This window comes from Drosophila simulans, unplaced genomic scaffold (assembly GCF_016746395.2).
Source record: "Drosophila simulans strain w501 unplaced genomic scaffold, Prin_Dsim_3.1 Segkk87_quiver_pilon, whole genome shotgun sequence".
Classification (NCBI taxonomy): Eukaryota; Metazoa; Arthropoda; class Insecta; order Diptera; family Drosophilidae; genus Drosophila; species Drosophila simulans.
In genome coordinates, this window is record NW_025416883.1 from 854,333 (window position 1) to 874,836 (window position 20,504).

Below are 20,504 nucleotides of genomic sequence, written 5' to 3' on the forward strand. Positions count from 1 at the left end.
AGTTCGGATGTTGAATCTGTTTATGGAGTAGCCATTGTTTAAAAAAAATCGAATGCAGATGGAGCTACCTGTGTGTTGGAAGAGGAAAATGTTGGCTCTCCAGTTGCATCCTCAGTCTACATCCTGCATGAGTTTGCCTCTTGCGCAGGCTCTTCAGTTTCCCCACCAATAACCTTTGGCATTGTAGTCTCCACCTGCTATAAATTTGCTACCAAGAGTTACAAACAGTGACTCAATTTAAGCTTTTATCAACCGTGCCCTCTGAATTCTGCAGCTGCACGCTCGCTACCTGCCGGTCGTTGGTTGAGATTGGAGGTTGGGGACAATGATTCAAGGAAGAGCACACTATGACAGTGGCTCCACTTCTGCTGTTTCCACTGGGGTGGATGGCGTGGTAGGTGGAGTAACCAGGTAGGGAGATGCGGTGTCTTTCCCGCATTTGTGTTTCAGTGGCAAGCATGAAATCAATATTTTGCATTCCTCGTGCGTTCCACAATCCGATTTTTATTATTGGTTGGGTAATTTTGACGTCCGTGATATGATGATCTGAACTAGTTCTCTAAAAGCCTTGTTGGATTCTTTTTTTTATTTTTTTTAATTTTATTAATTGGAATAAAACAAGTTTTCTGCTACCTATGTGGAAGCTTTACCAGGTTTTACATAAAATTATACAGCATAGGCATACCAGTATATACATTACTTTACAAATTAAGCTACTCTAACAATATTTTATTGATTTGTTTTCCTTGAAAAAATATTTATAATAATCTCGATGGGAGATCGTGTGGGTGAAATCTTTTCAGCCTTCTTTTTCTCGGGGGATGGATAAGCCTTCTCGCCAGGGAGTTGAGGTCGGAACCGAGTCGCCGCATATATCTTTCCGCATCGCCTATCTTTGGAATATTAAGATCCCTTTCTATATCTCTGGTTCTTATGTACCAGGGGGAGTTACATAGTGATTTAACAACCTTACTGTGAGCAACGCATACTTCCAAATTGGGGTCAGAATGGATTTATACAGGCGAACTTTATTTGCCAATGAGAGTTTGTTTCTCGGCGAAAAGAGCCACGACATAGGTTGCATTAAGAACCTTTTCGTCTTCAACTTCTGTACAGCACCAGGAATCCGGCATATCAGAAGTATACAGCGAATAAAGAGTCGGGCCTAAAACACTGCCTTGGGGTACACCTGCTGAGATTGTACGCGTAGACTCTTTGTCGCCATCGACAACCACGCTGAACTGTCTGTTCGATAGAAAGCTTTTGATAAGAAGAAATAGCTGTGGCGTCAAAAGGGTCTTAAGCTTACTTCAAAGACCATCATGCCATACTCTATCAAAGGCTGGTTGTATATCCATGAATACTGCGGTGTTATAAATCTTGTTCTCCATTACCTCCAAAGCGAAGTTTGTCACTCGGTGTAGCTGTTCTGAAGCCTTTGGAATAACTGGTCTTTTAAGGTTATTCGGGAGTTTCCACAGTCGATGCATCAGGACTTGCATTATCCAGCATTTGGTCAAAGTGGCCTTGTTTGTTTTTCACCGGAACATTGTTAAGAAGATTTGATAACCTTTTGTAAATGTTGTGGGCGCGTGCGTCTCCTGTTCTGGAAAATTCTCGTTTAGCTCTTCGTTTGAGTTGTATGAGAACTGAAGCGTTTTGTGGAAGTATACTGCGTCTACTCTGGGTAGGAGAATTTCTGCTTCCTGGTGTAGCAAGTGTCGCAGCCACGTGAATTTTGTCCATGAACATCACTATAGCATCTTCGATGTCTTCTGGATAATTTATGTCCATGTTTAGGTTAATGCTTCTGTCTAGGACATTCCTAAATGGATTTATATTGGGGAGTGTGGATTAATGTTGCAATTGAAAGTTTATTTATTGGCACCCCATTTACGATAAAAAAAGTCCAAAGCTGTTGGCGTCAGTCTAGTGTTAGATGAGTAAAAGGTAGGTTCGCCTGTAGCTAGAACTGCATTCCATTGGTGCTAGCATTGTAATCCCCTCCTGCTATACACTTGGGGCCCAATGTGATCAGTTGGCTGATCAAAGTCGTTTTTAGTCCAACGCTTATTTGGAGGAAGACACAGAGAAGCTATTTTGATAATACCACCACTCGTTGGTACATTGAGACTGGTGACTTGTAAATCAGTGAGCATTGTTGATTTATTGGCGAATATTGGCTTTGATGTTACTTGGATGATTGGCATGATATTGTTCATAGCCAGGAGTGTATACTTTAAGTCCAGGGCGCATATGAGTTTCAGTAACTAGCATGACGTCTATAGAGTGGGCAATAAGAGAAAGTCGAAGTTCTTCATTCTTCTGTACTATCCCTCTTGCGTTCCATAATCCGATTTTTAAGTTTGAGACTATCATTTTTTAGAAATCAGAACGTGGACTAGATCACGAAAAGCTTTGTTGGACTCGTTTCCATGACTAATTTAAATAGTTGATCCAATCTGGCGTTAATGTCCAAGGTTCCTGTTAGAGTTGTATTGCTCCCCAGTACTTAGAGTGATTGTGTTCCTAGCTGAACCGCTGTAGTTGTTTTCAGCTTTAGTTCTTGTCGTGTCAGCATAGGAGACTCCATTTCTGACAGCTGACGGCGACGCGTATTGTACATGGCGGATTTCATTATCTCTGTTAATGGTGTAGTTGGTAGTTGGTGGTCTAGGCCCTGGCTTTAATTTTTTACTCAATTCTATTCTGACTTTGCAGCCTTTAAAACTGGCTGGGTGATTCTCCATGCAGTTTGCACATACGTATTGATTGTTTAGGTGTGCCTCACATGATTTTGAACCGGTAGGATGCTCACCCGCACAATTCCCGCAAACTGGGATTAAATGACAGCAATTGCGGGTTTGGCCAAAATTTTGGCAATTGTAATATTGAGCTAAGTCCATGTTGCGAGTAGCCTTCCTGTGCCTTCCAATACGGTTTACTTTTAGAGACTCGGCCACATTCGGAGTCAGCTTAAGATTGAAAAAGAAAAGATTTTGTCTAGTTTGTGCGATAATGGCTTCTTCGTCGTCGTTTCCACCAGCCAAGATTTCATTCCAGCCAGGCTTCCTTGGGGAGTAGATGTTCAGTACAACGAAGTACAACGAGTGTATGTTCTTCAACACCAGCCTATATGGTTTTTCCTCACGGAGTTGATGATGCCAAAACTAGCAATTCTGGGCAGTCAAGCTACGGAACACACTTCTGAATTACATTGCATCTGCTGTGTAGACTCGAGAAATTCCTGATCTGGAAGACCGTATGTCATATTTATCTTCAGAGATTACCTGGTTGAGGGTGCTTTCTAGCTTACTGATACTGTTATTAGGAACACATATTGGAGGAGGTTTTGGAGCTGCCGTTTGACGCGGCTGGTCATTATTTGAGTTGTCAGCGCTAAATTCAATTGATTCCTCATTAGTCTCCATATCTTCAGCAAGTCTAAGGGTGCGAAACGGTTGTTGCGCAGACTAGTTGAGGGCGAAGCTTGTTTTGTTTTTCCCATAGACGCTCGGGAAATGGTTTCATTGCTTTTTTTCAATATTGTAGGATCTTTTCCAGAATCGGTAGGGTTCCGCTTCCTGCGTCCAGAAGGGGGCGGGTCTGAAACGAGCACCACAGACGGGGAACCTCTGGTGAAGAACCTGTGGACATACTTATTACAGAGGAATTAACTGAAGCAGTACTTGTCGAAGCTCTCACAGTGTATGTTGTTGTTGAACAAACAAGAGAAGTGGTAACTGTATTAGTTACTGTTGAAGCAGAGCTAGTTTTACCAAGACTTCCCTGTGAAAGGCCATAAGAATCGTATTGCCTTGGGGCAATCATGGCTCGTATCTCTGCTGGAGTATGTCCAGTGATTTTCTTCATCTTCTCGAATCCGTTCAGCTCTTCCGAGAGCGGCGGATTAGAAGGTGTGTTTTTATCCATTTAATAATTAACTACATTTTCAACTCGGAAAAAATAGAAATCATTTTCTTATCTCTCGCCGGCCTATGCGTTAACAAGTGAGAGACAAGACACCAGCCTAATGGGCAGGGTCGTACACTAAGTTTTCTTAGTCGTTTACAATTTTTTTAGTATGTCGGAATGTCGTTCCAGGAAACTCTTCCACAAGTCTGTTTTGTATGAATTCTAATACGGGCAGTTCGTTACATCCTGTTTAACCACGTCACGGATTCTGCAACTAAAGTTTCCCTGTTTGCGAATTGTATCCAATGTTTCGATTTATTTCTAAATGTAACAAACGTACGAGTACAATCTGTTGTGCCTTCTTCTAAGACTATCTGATTTCCGAAACAATTGACTGTCTTGTCGACTGTTTCAATGGTATATGAAAGTGAAATTTCGCTATGAATTGTCGCTATATCTGACCGAGCGTCGCTTTCAACAGCATGAATGGCTTGTCCTTCCCTGGCTTATAGAAAATGTTAGCGTTATGTTCGTCTATAATCGCCTTCCACCTTTTAATTTTTGCGCTTGGGTTTTTGTCCGATACGGCAAACATAAGCGGCTGGTGATCAGTATAAATGTTCAGATTTTGGACGCCATACAGATAGTTCCCTAAACTCTTTAAGGCCCATACAATAGCTAGGAGTTCGCGTTCGTTTGTTGCGAAACTAAGCTCTCTATCCTTTAAAGTCCTACATATCATTTTAATAGGCTTGCCGCCTTGAGATAAAACCACTCCGAGGCCCAGTGCCGAGGCGTCCGTTGTCAAGTCGAAGGGCTTTTTATAGTCTGGATTACGTTTACGGATGTAAGGACATTCTTAAGTTTTTCAAAGGCAGAACGTTGCTTAGTGTCGACGATAACTTGAATCTTTTTAGAGCGACTGGCTGAAACTTTGCCATTTTCGCCTTTAAGAATGTCACTCAATGGTCTGGCTATAGATGCAAAGTCCTAATAACTCGCTAGTCCCAAAAAGTATCTCACGTTGAACAAATTTGTGGGTTCTTCATAGTTTTTAATACCCCCGCTGGATATTATGAATCCTAAATATTTGACGCTTTCTTTAAAAAATTGAGATTTTTCCCTAGACACTCTCATTTTAGCTTCAAACTATCTATCCAGTACCCACCGAATATAATCCACATGATCCTCTAGACTTTCCTATTTCATCCCTAAGTACATCGTCTATGGCACGTTGAAATATACTAGGCATATAACAATGCTCCGGCTCTGCGAAGACACCAACTCTGTCTGCCAGCATAGTGTAAAATTTATCAGCAATTGGCTTAGGTACGATAATGTCCTTAATACCGGAGAAATTAACGCTGTTACACCTTATGATTTTAATTGGTTCAACCGTATTACCAGTTTTTAAAGTGTTATTTTTTAGGTTTTTTTTTTTTATTATTCTACTTACGGTAGGAAAATTAAAATCTTCTAAAGATACCACCTACTGTCCGTAGGTGGCATGCACGATTCATAAGCCCTATTGGAATTATGACTACGTACTAAAACTTTCGCCATTTTTTCTCGCTCATTCTTTTCGCTGTTCGAGTGAGCGCGTGGCAGGTCGTTTCGCAGTGTTCCCGGTCCGGTGCAGTTGTAGTTGCATTTTCGCCAGCGATTTAGACGCCATCTTCAGACTCCACACAACCCAAACACCATGAAGATCTACAAGGATATCATCACTGGGGACGAGATGTTCGCCGACACCTACAAGATGAAGCTGGTGGATGATGTGATCTACGAGGTGTACGGCAAGCTGATCACCCGCCAGGGTGACGATATCAGGCTAGAGGGCGCCAACGCATCCGCCGAGGAGGCCGACGAGGGCACCGATATCACCTCGGAGTCTGGCGTGGATGTTGTGCTTAACCACCGACTGACGGAGTGCTTCGCCTTCGGCGACAAGAAGTCGTACACCCTCTACCTGAAGGACTACATGAAGAAGGTGCTGGCCAAGCTGGAGGAGAAGTCGCCCGACCAGGTCGACATCTTCAAGACCAACATGAACAAGGCCATGAAGGACATCCTCGGCCGCTTCAAGGAGCTGCAGTTCTTCACCGGCGAATCCATGGACTGCGACGGCATGGTGGCCTTGGTGGAATACCGCGAAATCAACGGCGACAGCGTGCCCGTGCTGATGTTCTTCAAACACGGTCTGGAGGAGGAGAAATGCTAGATGGATCCCCCCAACAAAACGGAACCTATACTCATGCATACCTTCTACACACATATACATATTTATCAGATGCTTAGTTACAATTTTGAAAGTCTTAAATTTATGTTTAAAAACGCTGACAAAAATGCCTGTCTTCGATCAGTGCGATTTTATATCTAATTTCTTTTTACCGGAGCGCTCATGGATTCGACTTTATTGTATGTTTATTGTTTAATCACAGCGAGCTAACAATTGAATTGCGCCACCTATTGTAATTAAAATAATAATTTGATAGCAACACCTAAAAAAAAAAAAAAAAAAAAAAAAACCTCCGCGTGCTCTTCAGTCCTTATTCGCTCACCGGGACTGCCAGTCAAGGTATGACGGTGAGCAGGATGTGAGGCCAGGTCGCACTCCATCGGGCCTCCTCCTTCCACCCTTTAGTCGTTTTTACGACGAGCTGAGAACGCTGAGGTAGAGTTCTTCGCCCGCCGTCACCCAGGGCGCCAGTTTGGACTTAGACATCCACTCTGTTGGCCATCTCGTCTGATCGGACACGCTTCATCATATTAATGATAAGGCTGTGTCCCAGTTCCCACGCCCCGCTGTTCGCCAGCATAGCCGCGTCCTCGGATATGGTCCTGAAACCTCTAATGAGCCTGAGGACCATAGACCGTAGCACCGAATGAGCTCCTTTTAGGTATGAGCCCCTGCTAGTGGCGGTGCTCCAGATTGGTGCAGCGTATAGCAGCGAAGCCTTTGCTACTGACACCAGCAGTTTCCTGGCCGTGTGTCTTGGGCCTCCGACGTTGGGCATAAGCCTAGCCAATGAAGAGGCTGTGACTGCTGCCTTCTTGCTGGCGTAGCTCACGTGGTCCTTGAACGATAGTCTGCGATCTATTATTACCCCCAGGTACCTTAGGGACTCTTGAGAGGTCACCTGTGTGCCATTGACGGAGACCAGTATATTCTCCACCTTTTTCCTGCTGCTTAGTAGGACTGCTTCGGTCTTGTGAGCCGCTATTGCTAACCCGGCTATCTCGAGCCACAGGATGGAAGCACCGATCGTAGAGTTGCATTTGTCTTCCAACCCTGCGATTGTTTTTGAGACAGCTGTGATTGCCACATCGTCAGCAAAACAGTGCAGCTCTACTCCTACGGGCCTGTTGATGCCCAAGATCCCATCGTACATAATGTTCCATAGGATTAATCCAAGTACCGATCCTTGGGGAACACCTGCCGAAACTCGGTATCTTTTTGGGCCATCTTCCGTATCGTACCATAGAACACGGTCCCTAAAGTAGCTGCCAACGACTATCCTCAGGTACTCCGGGATCCCCATGCGGTTCATGGCTGCGAGGATTACGGGACATCTGGCTGTGTTGAAAGCGTTCTTTACATCCAGAGTCACTATTGCGCAGTATTCCTTCCTGCCCCCTAACCATCTATCACCAGAAAGACCGGTCTTGGCGATGTTACTAACGGCCAAAAGAGCGTCCAGTGTGCTCCTTCCTTTCCGGAAGCCGTTGATGCTCTCGGTGATTGCCTCTATTCGTGTATACAGGATACGTTCGAACAGTTTTCCAACTATATACAGTAGGCATAGAGGTCCCTTACCTTTCGGCAACAGGACTAGCTTCTGGCTTTTCCACCTTGTTGGGAAGATTCCGTCCAGAAGACATTGCTGGAAATTGGCCCTGAAGATGTCAGATCTACCCAGCGCTACTGCTTTAATAACAGCTCCAGGAATACCATCTAGTCCAGGGGCTTTGTTGGGCTTGATGCGCTTGGCTGCCTCGACGACTTCAAGTTCTGTGACGCACTGGAAATCTGGGGCAGGGGCTGCCTCTGTTGGCCTCCATAGTGTTGTCTGCTTTGGAAATAGCTCCCCTACAATGTTAGCCAGGACCCCCGGGTCGGATGTGGTTACCGCTCTCCTCCTTAGCTTGTTGGTAACAAGTTTGTAGGCGAGGCTCCAGATATCGCTGTCTACGCTATCCTGCAGCTCCTTTTACGACCGCGCTTTGGCAGCCGCAATGCCGTGCTTGAACTCTATGCGTTTCCTTCTGAAAGCCTCCAAGAGCTCCGCGTGGTGGGTACTGCCTCTGGCTCGTTGCGCCGAATTAAGAACCTGATGAAAGCAGTAGTAAATTCGTGCAAAGTATGTGTGATCCACAAAAAGCGGTTGCAAAGCCAACTGATGGGTGTCCTGCCCAAAGAAAGAGCATCGTTCTCCCGACCATTCACGTATACTGGCATGGATTACGCCGGTCCGTTCGATATAAAGAACTATACGGGAAGAGCATGTCTTATTACAAAGGGGTATGTGTTAGTTTTTGTTTGTTTCTCCACAAAGGCCATCCATTTAGAGGCTACATCTGACTTAACGACCGAAAAGTTTCTTGCCGCTTTCTCTCGTTTTGTATCCAGAAGAGGGTATCCACGTCAAGTCCAGTCAGACAATGGTAAAACCTTTGTTGGCGCTGCCACCCTGCTTTCCCGCGATTTCCTTCAAGCCGTAAAAGAGTCGGTGACGAATGCCTATATTCATCAAGAGATGCAATGGCAATTTATTCCTCCGAGGGCACCCCATATGGGAGGCCTTTGGGAAGCAGGCGTAAAAAGTTTTAAGACGCTATTTTACAAATGCACTGCCACACGAAAATACACGTTCGAAGAGCTCTACACGCTCTTGGCAAAAATATAAGCGTGCCTTAACTCCAGGCCGCACTCTCCTATGTCTGAGGATCCGACAGATTTGCTGGCTCTGACGCCAGGTCATTTCCTTGTCGGGGGACCCCTTATGTCCACGGTGGAACCCGAAATAAAGGGGGAAACGAAATCCATTCTTAATCGGTGGCAGCATTTGAAAGCTCTCCATCAGCAGTTCCGTGTGCGATGGAAAGAAGAGTACCTCAAAGAACTCCACAAGCGCTCTAAATGGCAGGCCCCGTCCAAAAATCTCCGCATCGATGACATGGTCGTCATCAAGGACGACAACTTACCCTCTAATGAGTGGCGGCTCGGCAGAATTGAGTCTGTTTTCCCAGGAGCCGACGGCAACGTCCGTATAGTAAATATCCGTACGGCACGTGGAGTTGTTAAACGTCCAGTGGCAAAAGTGGTGCTTTTGCCGACGGAGTCTTCCGAATCTCCACAATAATAGGCGCTCATCTCGTCCTTAGTTGTAGTGTGCTTTTGCCGACGGAGTCTTCCGAATCTCCACAATAATAGGCGCTCATCTCGTCCTTAGTTGTAGTTCACTAGCACTAATCATCCATTATTTTTCATTTCGTTTCGATCTCCTTTCAACATTCAACTACGCGCAGCATGGCCCCTCGTCAACAAAACGCACGCAGTGCTCGTGCCTTGGTGAGCAGACGTACCCGAGGTAATCAATCCTACCGATGCCGAGTCTACCGCGGTATCCATCCTCTTCGGAAGTGCGCGAGGTTCCTAAAGCTCAGCGCTGAAAAGCGTTTGCGAGCAGTCCTCATTAACAAATATTGCGCCAATTGCCTCGTTCACGAGCATTCCACGGGAGACTGCCGAAGCGGTGATCGTTGCAAGAAGTGCGACCGATCCCACCACACGCTGCTCCACATGCACAAGCAGGTTAGCTCGTTGTCGCGGTCGCGAGCGCGCTCGCGTCTCCAACCGGTGCCAACCCGGCAAGCAGCTTCGGCCTCGTCCCAACGTTCCCGCCGGAAAAATCCGCCAACTCAGCGTAGGAGTTCACCGCCACGACGCCCGGAATCGACCAGGATCGATGCGAACTTTAAGCTGGAGGTCGTGCTCAAGATCGAGCCCAGGGTGCGGAACCGCACACCTGTCCGGGCATTGAGCGACACCGTGGTGTCCAAGTTCCGGGACATCATGCTGGCTGATGACCAGTTCCATCGGCCTGCTACCGTCTCCATGGTCTTAGGAGCAGATGTTTATCCAAAGGTTATCCAATCCGGATTCCTGACATTCGACGAGGGAATTCCGGTCGCTTAGAAAACTGTTTTTGGGTGGATCGTGTCCGGTGCCTGCAGCCTGCCGTAGGATGGCTGTGTTGCAACCCCAGTGATTGCAAGGGGGGCGGAATGTTCAAGTTACGGGTTTTGGACTGTCACCCGCTATCCGCTCCCTCTTACGCTCAAATTTACAATTTTTGTTTTATTATTATTCGACTTACGGTAGGAAAACTAAAATCTTCTAAAGATACCACCTACTGTCCGTAGGTGGCATGCACGATTCATTAGCCCTATTGGAATTATGCCTACGTACTTGTACGGATTATGAGCGGAGTCACCCGGTGCTACAGCTGTCATAACAGCGGATTAACATTCTATGCGTCGATGCTAATTGAACTCAGCTGTATTCTTTCTAAAGGGCACTTGTAATTTTGCGGTCATAGCGATAAGACGTAGTTTTTATGTATACAAAAAAAAATGAATTTAAATGGAGAAATAAACTGAAGATAAATCGTGCATATATGATTCGTATTTGCGAACCCCATTACCATGATGCCAAAGCAGTGAGGCATCACAACTATTCATTGGTGGCCCATGAGGGGAACCTTGCTCATAAGAATCATAATTAATAATTGTTAAAAGCTGTTTGGCAATTTTATCTTCGTTGTCGGCTTCATCCAGATAAATCAACGTTCAACGTGCCTACGTTTTCTATCGCGCTCGCTCTCATCACGACAGAACCGTATACGCAAACATTCGCGCTCGCTCTCATCACGACAGAGCTAAGTCCCGTTGCCCTTCGATTCCGTTAGATTTGCCGAAATCTCTTTAAACTCAAAAACAAGACGTCAAAGAAGAACATAGATAACATACGAGCATTTCTGCACATTACATACAGTGGAGCAAAGTCAGTATAAATAATGTCGAAGTTTGATCAACTGGTGCGAGTTCAAACTGACCGCATTGAGTCTTTGAAGCGCTTGTTCAGTAATGTGAAAAAGGACTCGAGTGTGCGGAAAACGGAAATATATTTCGAAAAACGTTTGAATCAAATCGACGAGTATAACAAAGAATTTCATCAGACGCATCACACACTTATATGCATGGCAGACTACGAAGAAATTGTGTATAAGCAACAAAATACAATCAGCCAATTCGATGACCTAGGCATGGAAGTTTACTGTTTTGTGGCAGAAGAAAAGAAACGAATCTATCCAGTTACAGTGACGCACAACGAATCAACTAACTCCACAATAACAACACATGTAGAGGAAGTACGGGTACCATTGCCAAAATTACCAGTTCCGAAATTCTCTGGCAACTGCGCGGACTGGCCAAGTTTTCATGATGCATTTTTACGCTTGATTCACAATTATGAACGTCTGGATAAGATTCAAAGGTTCCATTTTTTAAAGGAAGCATTACCAATAGGCCTGGACAACGACATTCGCCAAATCGCTTTAACTGAAGCAAACTATGAAGTCGCTTGGACCACACTCCTACAACGGTATAACAACCCACGCATTTTGTTCGCCAGCCACATGAACATGCTCTACAACTTACCGAATCTTTCTAAAGAAAAATCTGCTGACATACGGTATATGGTTAGTACAGTCAACGTCTGCATTGCCGCTTGCAATACCGTCAAGGCGCCACTACAGGGAGGAGATTTTGACTCATTATCTAACAACCAAACTACCTAAAGACACTCACACAGCGTGGGAGCATCATCTGGGCAGCAAGATTGACGTTCCTTCATACAAAGATCTGCAACAGTTCCTCAATGATCGACTTGTTACGTTAGACGCTATTGAAAGCCGTAACGCGTGCAGCGGCATGAAACAGTCAAATGAAACTTCAAACGGTACTAAACGCGTGCGTGTGCACAGCGCCCACACCAGGTCGGGTGCTTCCGCGTCCGCTTGCTATCATTGTGGCAATTTACACATCCTTCGAAGATGTCCGCAATTTCTTTCAATGGATTGCTACCAACGGAAAGAAGTGGCCAGCAAGGCAAAATTATGTCTAAATTGCCTGGGAAAATCGCACACACAAGCAAGCTGCCCCAGCAATAAGAATTGTCTTCATTGTGGTCAACGTCATCACACGATGTTACATTTTCCAGTAACACAGCCAACGCTGATAGCCTCCTCGACATCATGCCAAAGTTCGGCAGCCAGTTCAGATGCCAAGCCGACTCTACAGTGCATGTCAACTACAACTTCACCTATGACTCATCGAAAGGTACTACTAGCAACAGCTCGGGTTGTACTCAGCAACACACACACAGGATGCCAGGCCACGGTAAACGCGCTTCTTGACCAAGGATCAGAAGCAACTATCAATTTGGAGCATGCTGTACAGTCTCTCCAGCTCTCCCGAAGCACAACTCGCACTTCAATCACCGGAGTCGGTCAAGATTCAGGCCGACGCTGCAAATTCATCGTAAGTTGTTCAGTGCAAACAGCGCCTAACCCAAATTTCTCGTTAAAGGTCGACGATGCTTATGTTTTGAACACGTTGACATCACACATGCCAAGTCAAAGTTTTCCAGCAGGAAACTGGAGTCATATCCATGGTCTCATGCTCGCAGACCCCTATTATTATAGATCCAAGCGAATCGATATAATTTCTGGAGCCGACCTTATGGCACAAGTCTTGTTACCTGGAACTAAGATTGGCTTGCAAAACGAACCCATAGCGCAGAATACTCAACTCGGATGGGTTCTGTTAGGCAATGTTGGCAACACGCATATTACACGCCACATTCGTTGTAATCATGCCATAATAAACTCCGAAGAGCTGCTTAAAGTATTCTGCGAGGTAGAATCAGTTCCAGAACGCCCAAAGCTCTCCAAAGAAGATCAATGGTGCGAGTCTTTTTTTAAACAGACCCATCAACGTCAACCAGACGGCAGTTATCAAGTCCGTTTGCCATTCAAGAGGAACTTTGATCCCAGTATGACGCTCGGAAAATCTCATCAGATCGCCCTGAACAGATATCTTCAACTCGAAAGGCGCCTTCAAAGGGGACAAATGGTAGCAGATACTGCCAAGGAATTAAAGAATATTTTCAACAAGGTTAAATGACGTTGGCAGAGACGAGCGAAAACTCAACCATAACCACGGATTCCTACGGTCAGCATGTTGCATCATGCGTGCTACCACATCATGCATTTTTCAAAGAAGAAAGCCTCACCACAAAACAACGTATCGTTTTTGACGCATCGGCCCGGACCTCAAATGGCAGATCGTTAAACGATGTACTATGTGTAGGTCCCACGTTGCAAAATGATCTGCCAGCCGTTCTCTTAAATTGGAGACAATATCAGTTTGTTTTCACTGCCGATATACAAAGAATATATCGCTGTATCAATGTCCACCCGGATGACACGCAGTACCAGAGGATTTTATGGCGGGCGGCGGATGGAGTCATCAAACAGCATTGCTTATCTACCGTCACGTTTGGAACAGCGTCTGCACCATATACAGCTATAAGAGTCATCCATCAAATAGCTGAAGACACACAGAAAAAATATCCTATGGCATCCAACGTTCTCAAAAATTAGATATATGTCGACGACATTCTCTCAGGCGATCATTCACAAGAGGCAGCAATACGGAACAGTTTGCAAACTATGCTAGTTTTAAAATCCTCTGGCATGGAGCTACGAAAATGGGCTAGTAATGACCAGGATCTGATGGCAACGATACCTCTCGAGCATCGATGCAAGCAGACATCCCTCAGTTGGGACAATGCGGACACCATCAAAACACTGGGTATGTACTGGTTTCCCAAGCAAGATTGCTTTATTTATAAATTACAAGCAAATACTCCAGCCGGTATAACAAAACGGGAAATCCTATCGACCATAGCACGTTTATTTGATCCTCTTGGATTAATCGCTCCAGTTGTAATTTCAGCAAAGATTTTATTGAAAGAAATTACACTAGCGAAGCAATATCGCGAGGACGGATCGAGTACTTCACTGGATTGGGATGAGCCAGTTCCCAACACCATTGCTGTCAAATGGCAACAATTTCGACAGCAACTAATGAATGTTAACACGATCAAAATACCACTCAGCGTCAAATTTATACCACAATTTAGTAGTGAGGTACAACTGCACACCTTTTGCGATGGATCCTCCAGTGCTTACGCAGCAGCAGTGTATGCACGCACCCAACAGTCTGATGCGACTTTCTATACAACTCTCATCGTTGCAAAATCAAAAATTTCGCCAACCAAGCCGTTAACAATACCGCGCACTGAGCTATGCGGTGCAGTATTAGCTACCAAACTCACCAAATGGGTGCTGGAGAATAACCGATGGACCAATGCACACATATCTACCCTTTACTGGACCGATGCTACCATTGTTCTGCACTGGATTAAAGGAGACATTACTAGGTGGAAAACGTTTGTAGCCAACCGGGTGTCTTACATTCTCGACCACACCTCAGCGGCTCAGTGGCACCACATAGACACGTCGGAAAACCCAGCAGATTGGCAAACAGAGGCTTACCACCGGGCCAAATACCTGATATTTGGTGGCATGGCCCATCCTGGCTATGCAAACCCCACAATATTTGGCCAAACACGCAATCACAATTGCTCAATCCAGAAGAACGGGATCTGGAGGCCAAATCCATAAAAATTAGAGCCTTCACTACCTTGTCAGACACAAAGGATTCTATTATTGACCGATTCTCGTCGTATAAAAAACTGCTACGTGTCACGGCATACAAGTTACGATTCTGCCACAATGCTCATGCTCGAGCACAACGAAGTCACGGATCACTCTCTCCTGACGAACTGGATGAGGCCCTGTGCTGCATAGCTCGCCTTGCACAATCCGATACATTTCACGCCGACATCCAAGGGCTTAAAAGGAACAAGCCGTTACCACCCCGTAGCACACTCTCAAATCTTACACCGTTTCTTGACAACAATATCTTGAGGATTCGTGGCTGTCTCAAGCATTCAAATCTCTCTTTTTCTCGAAGATATCCAATTATATTACATCATTGTCACCTATTTACAGATTTGGTAATTCAACACTCTCATCAGCTCACTCTACATGGCGGCGCTCAATTAACACTGGCTGACATACGATACAAATTCTGGTTTCCCAGAGGCAGACAAGCAGTCAGGCGAATCATCCGGAAATGCGTCACATTTTTTAAGGTAGCTCCAGTCGTAGCGAAGCAATTAATGGGTGACTTGCCATTACATCGAGTCAACCCACCAACTCGTCCGTTCATTACAACAGGAGTTGACTACACCGGTGCGATTGAACTTCAAGCCGCGCGTGTACGAGGATATACTACCTACAAAGGCTATGTAGCCATTTTTATATGCTTAGCAACCAAGGCAGTCCACTTGGAAGCCGTCACTGGACTTTCAACAGAGCACTTTCTGCAAGCATTTACGCGATTCACCGGACGCCGAGGACAAGTTCAACATATGTTTAGTGATAACGGCACAAATTTTGTTGGCGCGAGTACATCGCTTCACCAGCCCATCACTTGCAAAGCAGCCCTAAATGAATCGACATGCCAACATGGGACAAGGTGGCATTTCACACCTCCATATTCTCCCAATTTTGGTGGCATCTGGGAGGCAAACGTGAAAGCAATGAAGCATCATCTTAAACGGATCGTCGGCAGCCACAAGCAGACGTATGAGGAGCTTACCACAGTTTTGATCAGGATTGAAGCATGTTTGAACTCACGTCCACTTTGCCCGCTAACCGCCGACCCTGACGATTTAGAAGTGCTAACTCCAGCACATTTCTTAATTGGTGACGCACTACTGGCACCGCCACAAGGTCGGCCGAATAATAAGCCTTTGCGTGAACTATTTCTTGCACAACAACACATGACGCGACAATTCTGGTCCCAATGGTCTCGTGATTGGTTGTCACAATTGCAAACTCGGCCTAAGTGGTGCCAAATCAAAGAGAATCTTAACATCAACGACTTAGTCATTATAAAGGATGATAATCTACCACCAGCTAAATGGACTATAGGCCGAGTCGTCGAACTGCACCCTGGATCGGACTCGCTAGTCAGAGTGGTTACATTAAGGACGAAATCTGGCATTCAAAAGAGGTCAATCACAAAGCTTTGTCCACTTCCTATTTCAACATTATTATGATCAACACACGGATCAAGAATAACAAGGAGCCTTCATGCTGGACGACGCATTGGCGGGCGGCATGTACGGATTATGAGCGGAGTCACCCGGTGCTACAGCTGTCATAACAGCGGATTAACATTCTACGTGTCGATGCTAATTGAACTCAGCTGTATTCTTTCTAAAGGGCACTTGTAATTTTGCGGTCATAGCGATAAGACGTAGTTTTTATGTATACAAAAAAAATGAATTTAAATGGAGAAATAAACTGAAGATAAATCGTGCATATATGATTCGTATTTGCGAACCCCATTACTATGATGCCAAAGCAGTGAGGCATCACAACTATTCAGTACTAAAACAAAAACCTCAGCGTGCTCTTCAGTCCTTACTCTCTCACCGGGACTGCCAATCAAAGTATGACTTCGGTGAGCAGGATGTGAGGCCAGGTCGCACTCCCTCCCTTCAGTGTAGTCCATGGGGGCTCCTCCTTCCACCCTTTAGTCGCTTTTTACGACGAGCCGGGAACTCTGAGGTAGAATTCTTCGCCCGCCGTCACCCGTAGACATCCACTCTGTTGGCCATCTCGTCTGATCGGAAACGCTTCATCATATTAATGATAAGGCTGTGTCCCAGCTCCCAAGCCCCGCTGTTCGCCAGCATAGCCGCGAACAAGCCACTAGGGCTGAACGGGGTACCTGACAGCGTCTTTAGCTGCTCCCTCTCCGCCGTGAACCTGGAGCAGTGCATTAGCACATGTTCTGCTGTTTCTTCACCGTCGACACAGAACAAGCAGTGGGCTGACTCTACGTGACGGAACCGGAGTAGATAGGCCCGGAAGCAGCCATGGTCCGTGAGGAACTGGGTTAGGTGGTAGTCCAAGTATTTGTGTTGTCACTCTGCCCAAACCGCCATCTCTGGGATGAACTGATAAGTCCACCTCCCCCGTCGCGACGTTTGCCATCTGCTCTTCCATTCACCTATTAGCCACTCGTGAGCCTCTTGCCTGGAAGCGCCATTCCGCATTAGGCTGAGAGCCTTGATCTCCAGATCAATTGGCGGCAGGATTGCCCGCGCTAGCGCCGCGTCTTCGGATATGGTCCTTAAACCTCTAATGAGTCTGAGGGCCATTGACCGTAGCACCGAACAAGCTCCTTTTAGGTATGAGCCCCTGCTAGTGGCGGTGCTCCAGATTGGTGCAGCGTATGGCAGCGAAGCCTTTGCTACTGACACCAGCAGTTTCCTGGCCGGGTGTCTTGGGCCTCCGACGTTGGGCATAAGCCTAGCCAATGAAGAGGCTGTGACTGCTGCCTTCTTGCTGGCGTAGCTCACGTGGTCCTTGAACGATAGTCTGCGATCTATTATTACCCCCAGGTACCTTAGGGACTCTTGAGAGGTCACCTGTGTGCCATTGACGGAGACCAGAATGTTCTCCACCTTTTTCCTGCTGCTTAGTAGGACTGCTTCGGTCTTGTGAGCCGCTATTGCTAGCCCGGCTTTCTCGAGCCAGAGGATGGCAGAACCAATCGTAGAGTTACATTTGCCTTCCAACCCTGCGATTGTTTTTGAGACTGCTGTGATTGCCACATCGTCAGCAAAACAGTGCAGCTCTACTCCTACGGGCCTGTTGATGCCCAAGATCCCATGGTACATAATGTTACATGTCGGCTTCCGTCCGTTGTTCAGCAGTATTAGGTCCCACGGCGTCAATCACAGCTCGGCCTCTGGTGTGGGATGCCCTGCTGCCCCATTCCGCTGCCTAGGCATTAAAATCGCCGGCAATGACCTTCGGGCTTCGCCCTCTTGCATGGTCCACAAGCGCCTCCAGAAACTCCTCGAACTGATCGGGGGTGTCGCTCGGCGGAGCGTAGCTGTACATGTGCACGTGTTTTAACTTCCCATAAGCAATACCCCGCATAGGTGAAGCAGCCAGTTCCTGGACGCGGAGAGAGGTACAACACTTGATAGCTGCTTTTCCTGTCTCGTCTAGGATCACGGATGTATGTCCAATACCAGAGACGTAGGGTTCTCTTAGGAGCATGATGTCTACATTGCGCTCCAACGCAGTCTGGGCCAGGAGGCTCTGAGCTGCTGCGCGATGTTGACATTGAGCTGTACTACGCTAATATGGGCGTGCATTAAGGTGACTCTTGGCTTCTTTTAGGCTCGCTCTGTAGGTCGGGCACGCAAAGCTACCCGTCGGGTGATTTCTGTCCACCCCGCTGCTGCAGATCAGGCATTTTGCTGCTGCAACGCACCCCTTTGCTTTGTGCCCACGCTCACCGCATCTAAGACAGCAGTCTGCCCTGTCACTGTCCTTGCAGGTTGCTGATCGATGACCGTAGCCCAGACACCTGTAGCATCTCGTGGGTCGGACGATTAAGGTGCCCTATTTAAGGACTGCTATCGCATCGTTCGCGTTCAGCAGCACTGAGGCTATCTGCGTCCCATCCCGCATTCTGCGAGGCCCCTGATATCTTCAGGATTTATCTGCAGGCCCTGGAATTGGGCGACCATGCAGCTGTGGAGCTCCTTTGCTGTCGTAGCCTCGTCCAGTCCGCTGCACGATAGTGCTGCTTCTTTGCGCTCCCATGCGCACAGAGGCTAAGTCATTGAGCGCCGCTTTCAGTTCGCTCTTAAACTTGGGAACGCTTTCCGAAGCTTTTCCCTTTACCTCAAGCAACCGCTCACCTTTCTGCGTTCTCCGGATTTTTCGTACGTAACTGCCCAGTTCGCTAAGGCTCGGGTCCTCACCACAGAGGCTAAGTCATTGAGCGCCGCTTCCAGATCGCTCCTAAACTTGGGAAAGCTTTCCGAAGCTTTTCCCTCTACCTTCAGCAACAGCTCACCTTTCTGCGTTCTCCGGATTTTTCGTACGTGACTGCCCAGTTCGCTAAGATTCGGGTCCGATCTTAGCTTCCGAAGCATCTCTGCGTACGAAGCCTCACCTGTCTTTTTTACGATCAGTGCCTCAGGTTTTTTACGCAGGCGCATAGGCTTCACCTTGGTCCACTCTGCACCCGTGCTAGCATTCTTGGCGACAGATGCGTAGCTGCCTGGCTTGGACTCGTTGTGTCCAGCCTTTTTGGTAGGCTTTTGTACCTCCGTCTGGGTAGCACTACTCTTCAAGCGGTGCTCGCTGGTAGTACCTTCGTACAGCTCTATCGCCCTGTTGTTAAGGGCTGAGAGTTCGGAAGCTATGCCCTTTGTCTCTCGTGTCACGTGCCGTTGGGTCTCGAATGCGGATAGCAGGATGTTGATCTTGCCATTCATCCTGGTGAGTATGGCCCTTAGGTCCTCGTTCTGGGGAGCCGTGCTCAGGTCCGAAGACCGATGAGGGGATCCAGCTGGGGACTTCCCTTCCGTCTTTTGCGATGGCACGGCGATGTGGTCCAGCGTCCTCTGACTCGTCGCGGTCGTAGATGCTGTAGGAGCCAAGGTCTCCACCTCTACAGCATCGCTGCAGTCGCTAGTCAACGGCGGCTGGGGGCCTGCGTGCTCACCCCTCGCCACCGACGGGACCGAGATTCCGTCACCATATGTCGGGTTACGGACTTCTCTGGTGGGGGATCTCGAAAGTCGGGAGCTCCTCCTGAACGGGTCGTTGCGATCAAGGGGACTGCCCCCCACTGAGCTGTAAAAGGGGTTCCCACGTAGGCCGCCTGGCTTTTACGGATGGAGGTTTGTACCGCCTCGACTCAGACACCAGAGCCTCTGCTTAGGCACCAGCACGGTGAGAGGATGATATTTGGTCTGTCCGCGACCTTTGTGCCTTTTCCCGACTTGTGCGCTCCCAGTAACCAGTAACAAAATTAAATTAAATTAAATTTTAACGGTTTAATTTTGAATTTTGCGCCCTACTGTCGCAACACAATACTGATCACACGGTTGATCTGGCAACGCCAACCTCTTCAGATCACCTGATGCGCCTAGTTGGCAGCGCTATCAGCTGTTTTATCCGCTGCAACAATCGCAAGCTAATAAATTTCCTATTTACCTGAAACAGGCGCACAATTAATTCGCGTGATTGCAGCGCAAAACTATGGCGCGACTCCACCGTGTGGTTTTGCCAGTTTGCCGCACACACCGGCCGACACAACTTCTATAATTTTGAGAATTTCGCGCAGCGTTAATTTAAGACGTCCGTCTACACGGCGATTTAGACTTGGTCTCCAAATTTACAATGCGTCAAATTTACAATGCATGAGCATGCGAGTTATCCAACCCATGAACATAGCTCCCTTCCACAATTTATAAACAAATTTCAATTCTCAAATCTCGTCGGCATTTC

General features: G+C 46.8%; 3 protein-coding genes across 3 annotated transcripts; all 3 read left to right on the plus strand.

The window, feature by feature from the left end:
• The first annotated feature begins 5,474 nt into the window (after positions 1-5,474).
• On the plus strand, positions 5,475-6,413 carry LOC6739814 (translationally-controlled tumor protein homolog). The gene has a single exon (XM_016168961.3). The coding sequence runs from the start codon at positions 5,618-5,620 to the stop codon at positions 6,134-6,136; it is 519 nt and encodes a 172-aa protein (XP_016022664.2). The 5' UTR covers positions 5,475-5,617; the 3' UTR covers positions 6,137-6,413.
• Positions 6,414-10,994: 4,581 nt separating this feature from the next.
• On the plus strand, positions 10,995-11,777 carry LOC123327443. Its single transcript, XM_044923864.1, has one exon. The coding sequence runs from the start codon at positions 10,995-10,997 to the stop codon at positions 11,775-11,777; it is 783 nt and encodes a 260-aa protein (XP_044779799.1).
• A 1,746-nt stretch (positions 11,778-13,523) lies between these two features.
• On the plus strand, positions 13,524-16,486 carry LOC120285672. The gene is made up of 2 exons (XM_039298294.2): positions 13,524-13,854; positions 15,120-16,486. The coding sequence occupies exons 1-2, from the start codon at positions 13,713-13,715 to the stop codon at positions 16,232-16,234; spliced, it is 1,257 nt and encodes a 418-aa protein (XP_039154228.1). The 5' UTR covers positions 13,524-13,712; the 3' UTR covers positions 16,235-16,486.
• The last annotated feature ends 4,018 nt before the right edge of the window (positions 16,487-20,504 follow it).

Bases quoted from the DNA above. Each gene is read 5' to 3' on its own strand.
- LOC6739814 (XM_016168961.3), top strand. From the start codon at position 5,618: ATGAAGATCTACAAGGATATCATCACTGGGGACGAGATGTTCGCCGAC.
- LOC123327443 (XM_044923864.1), top strand. From the start codon at position 10,995: ATGTCGAAGTTTGATCAACTGGTGCGAGTTCAAACTGACCGCATTGAG.
- LOC120285672 (XM_039298294.2), top strand. From the start codon at position 13,713: ATGCTAGTTTTAAAATCCTCTGGCATGGAGCTACGAAAATGGGCTAGT. The intron at 13,855-15,119 runs GTATGTACTGGT...ACCTATTTACAG, and splicing joins GGACACCATCAAAACACTGG to ATTTGGTAATTCAACACTCT.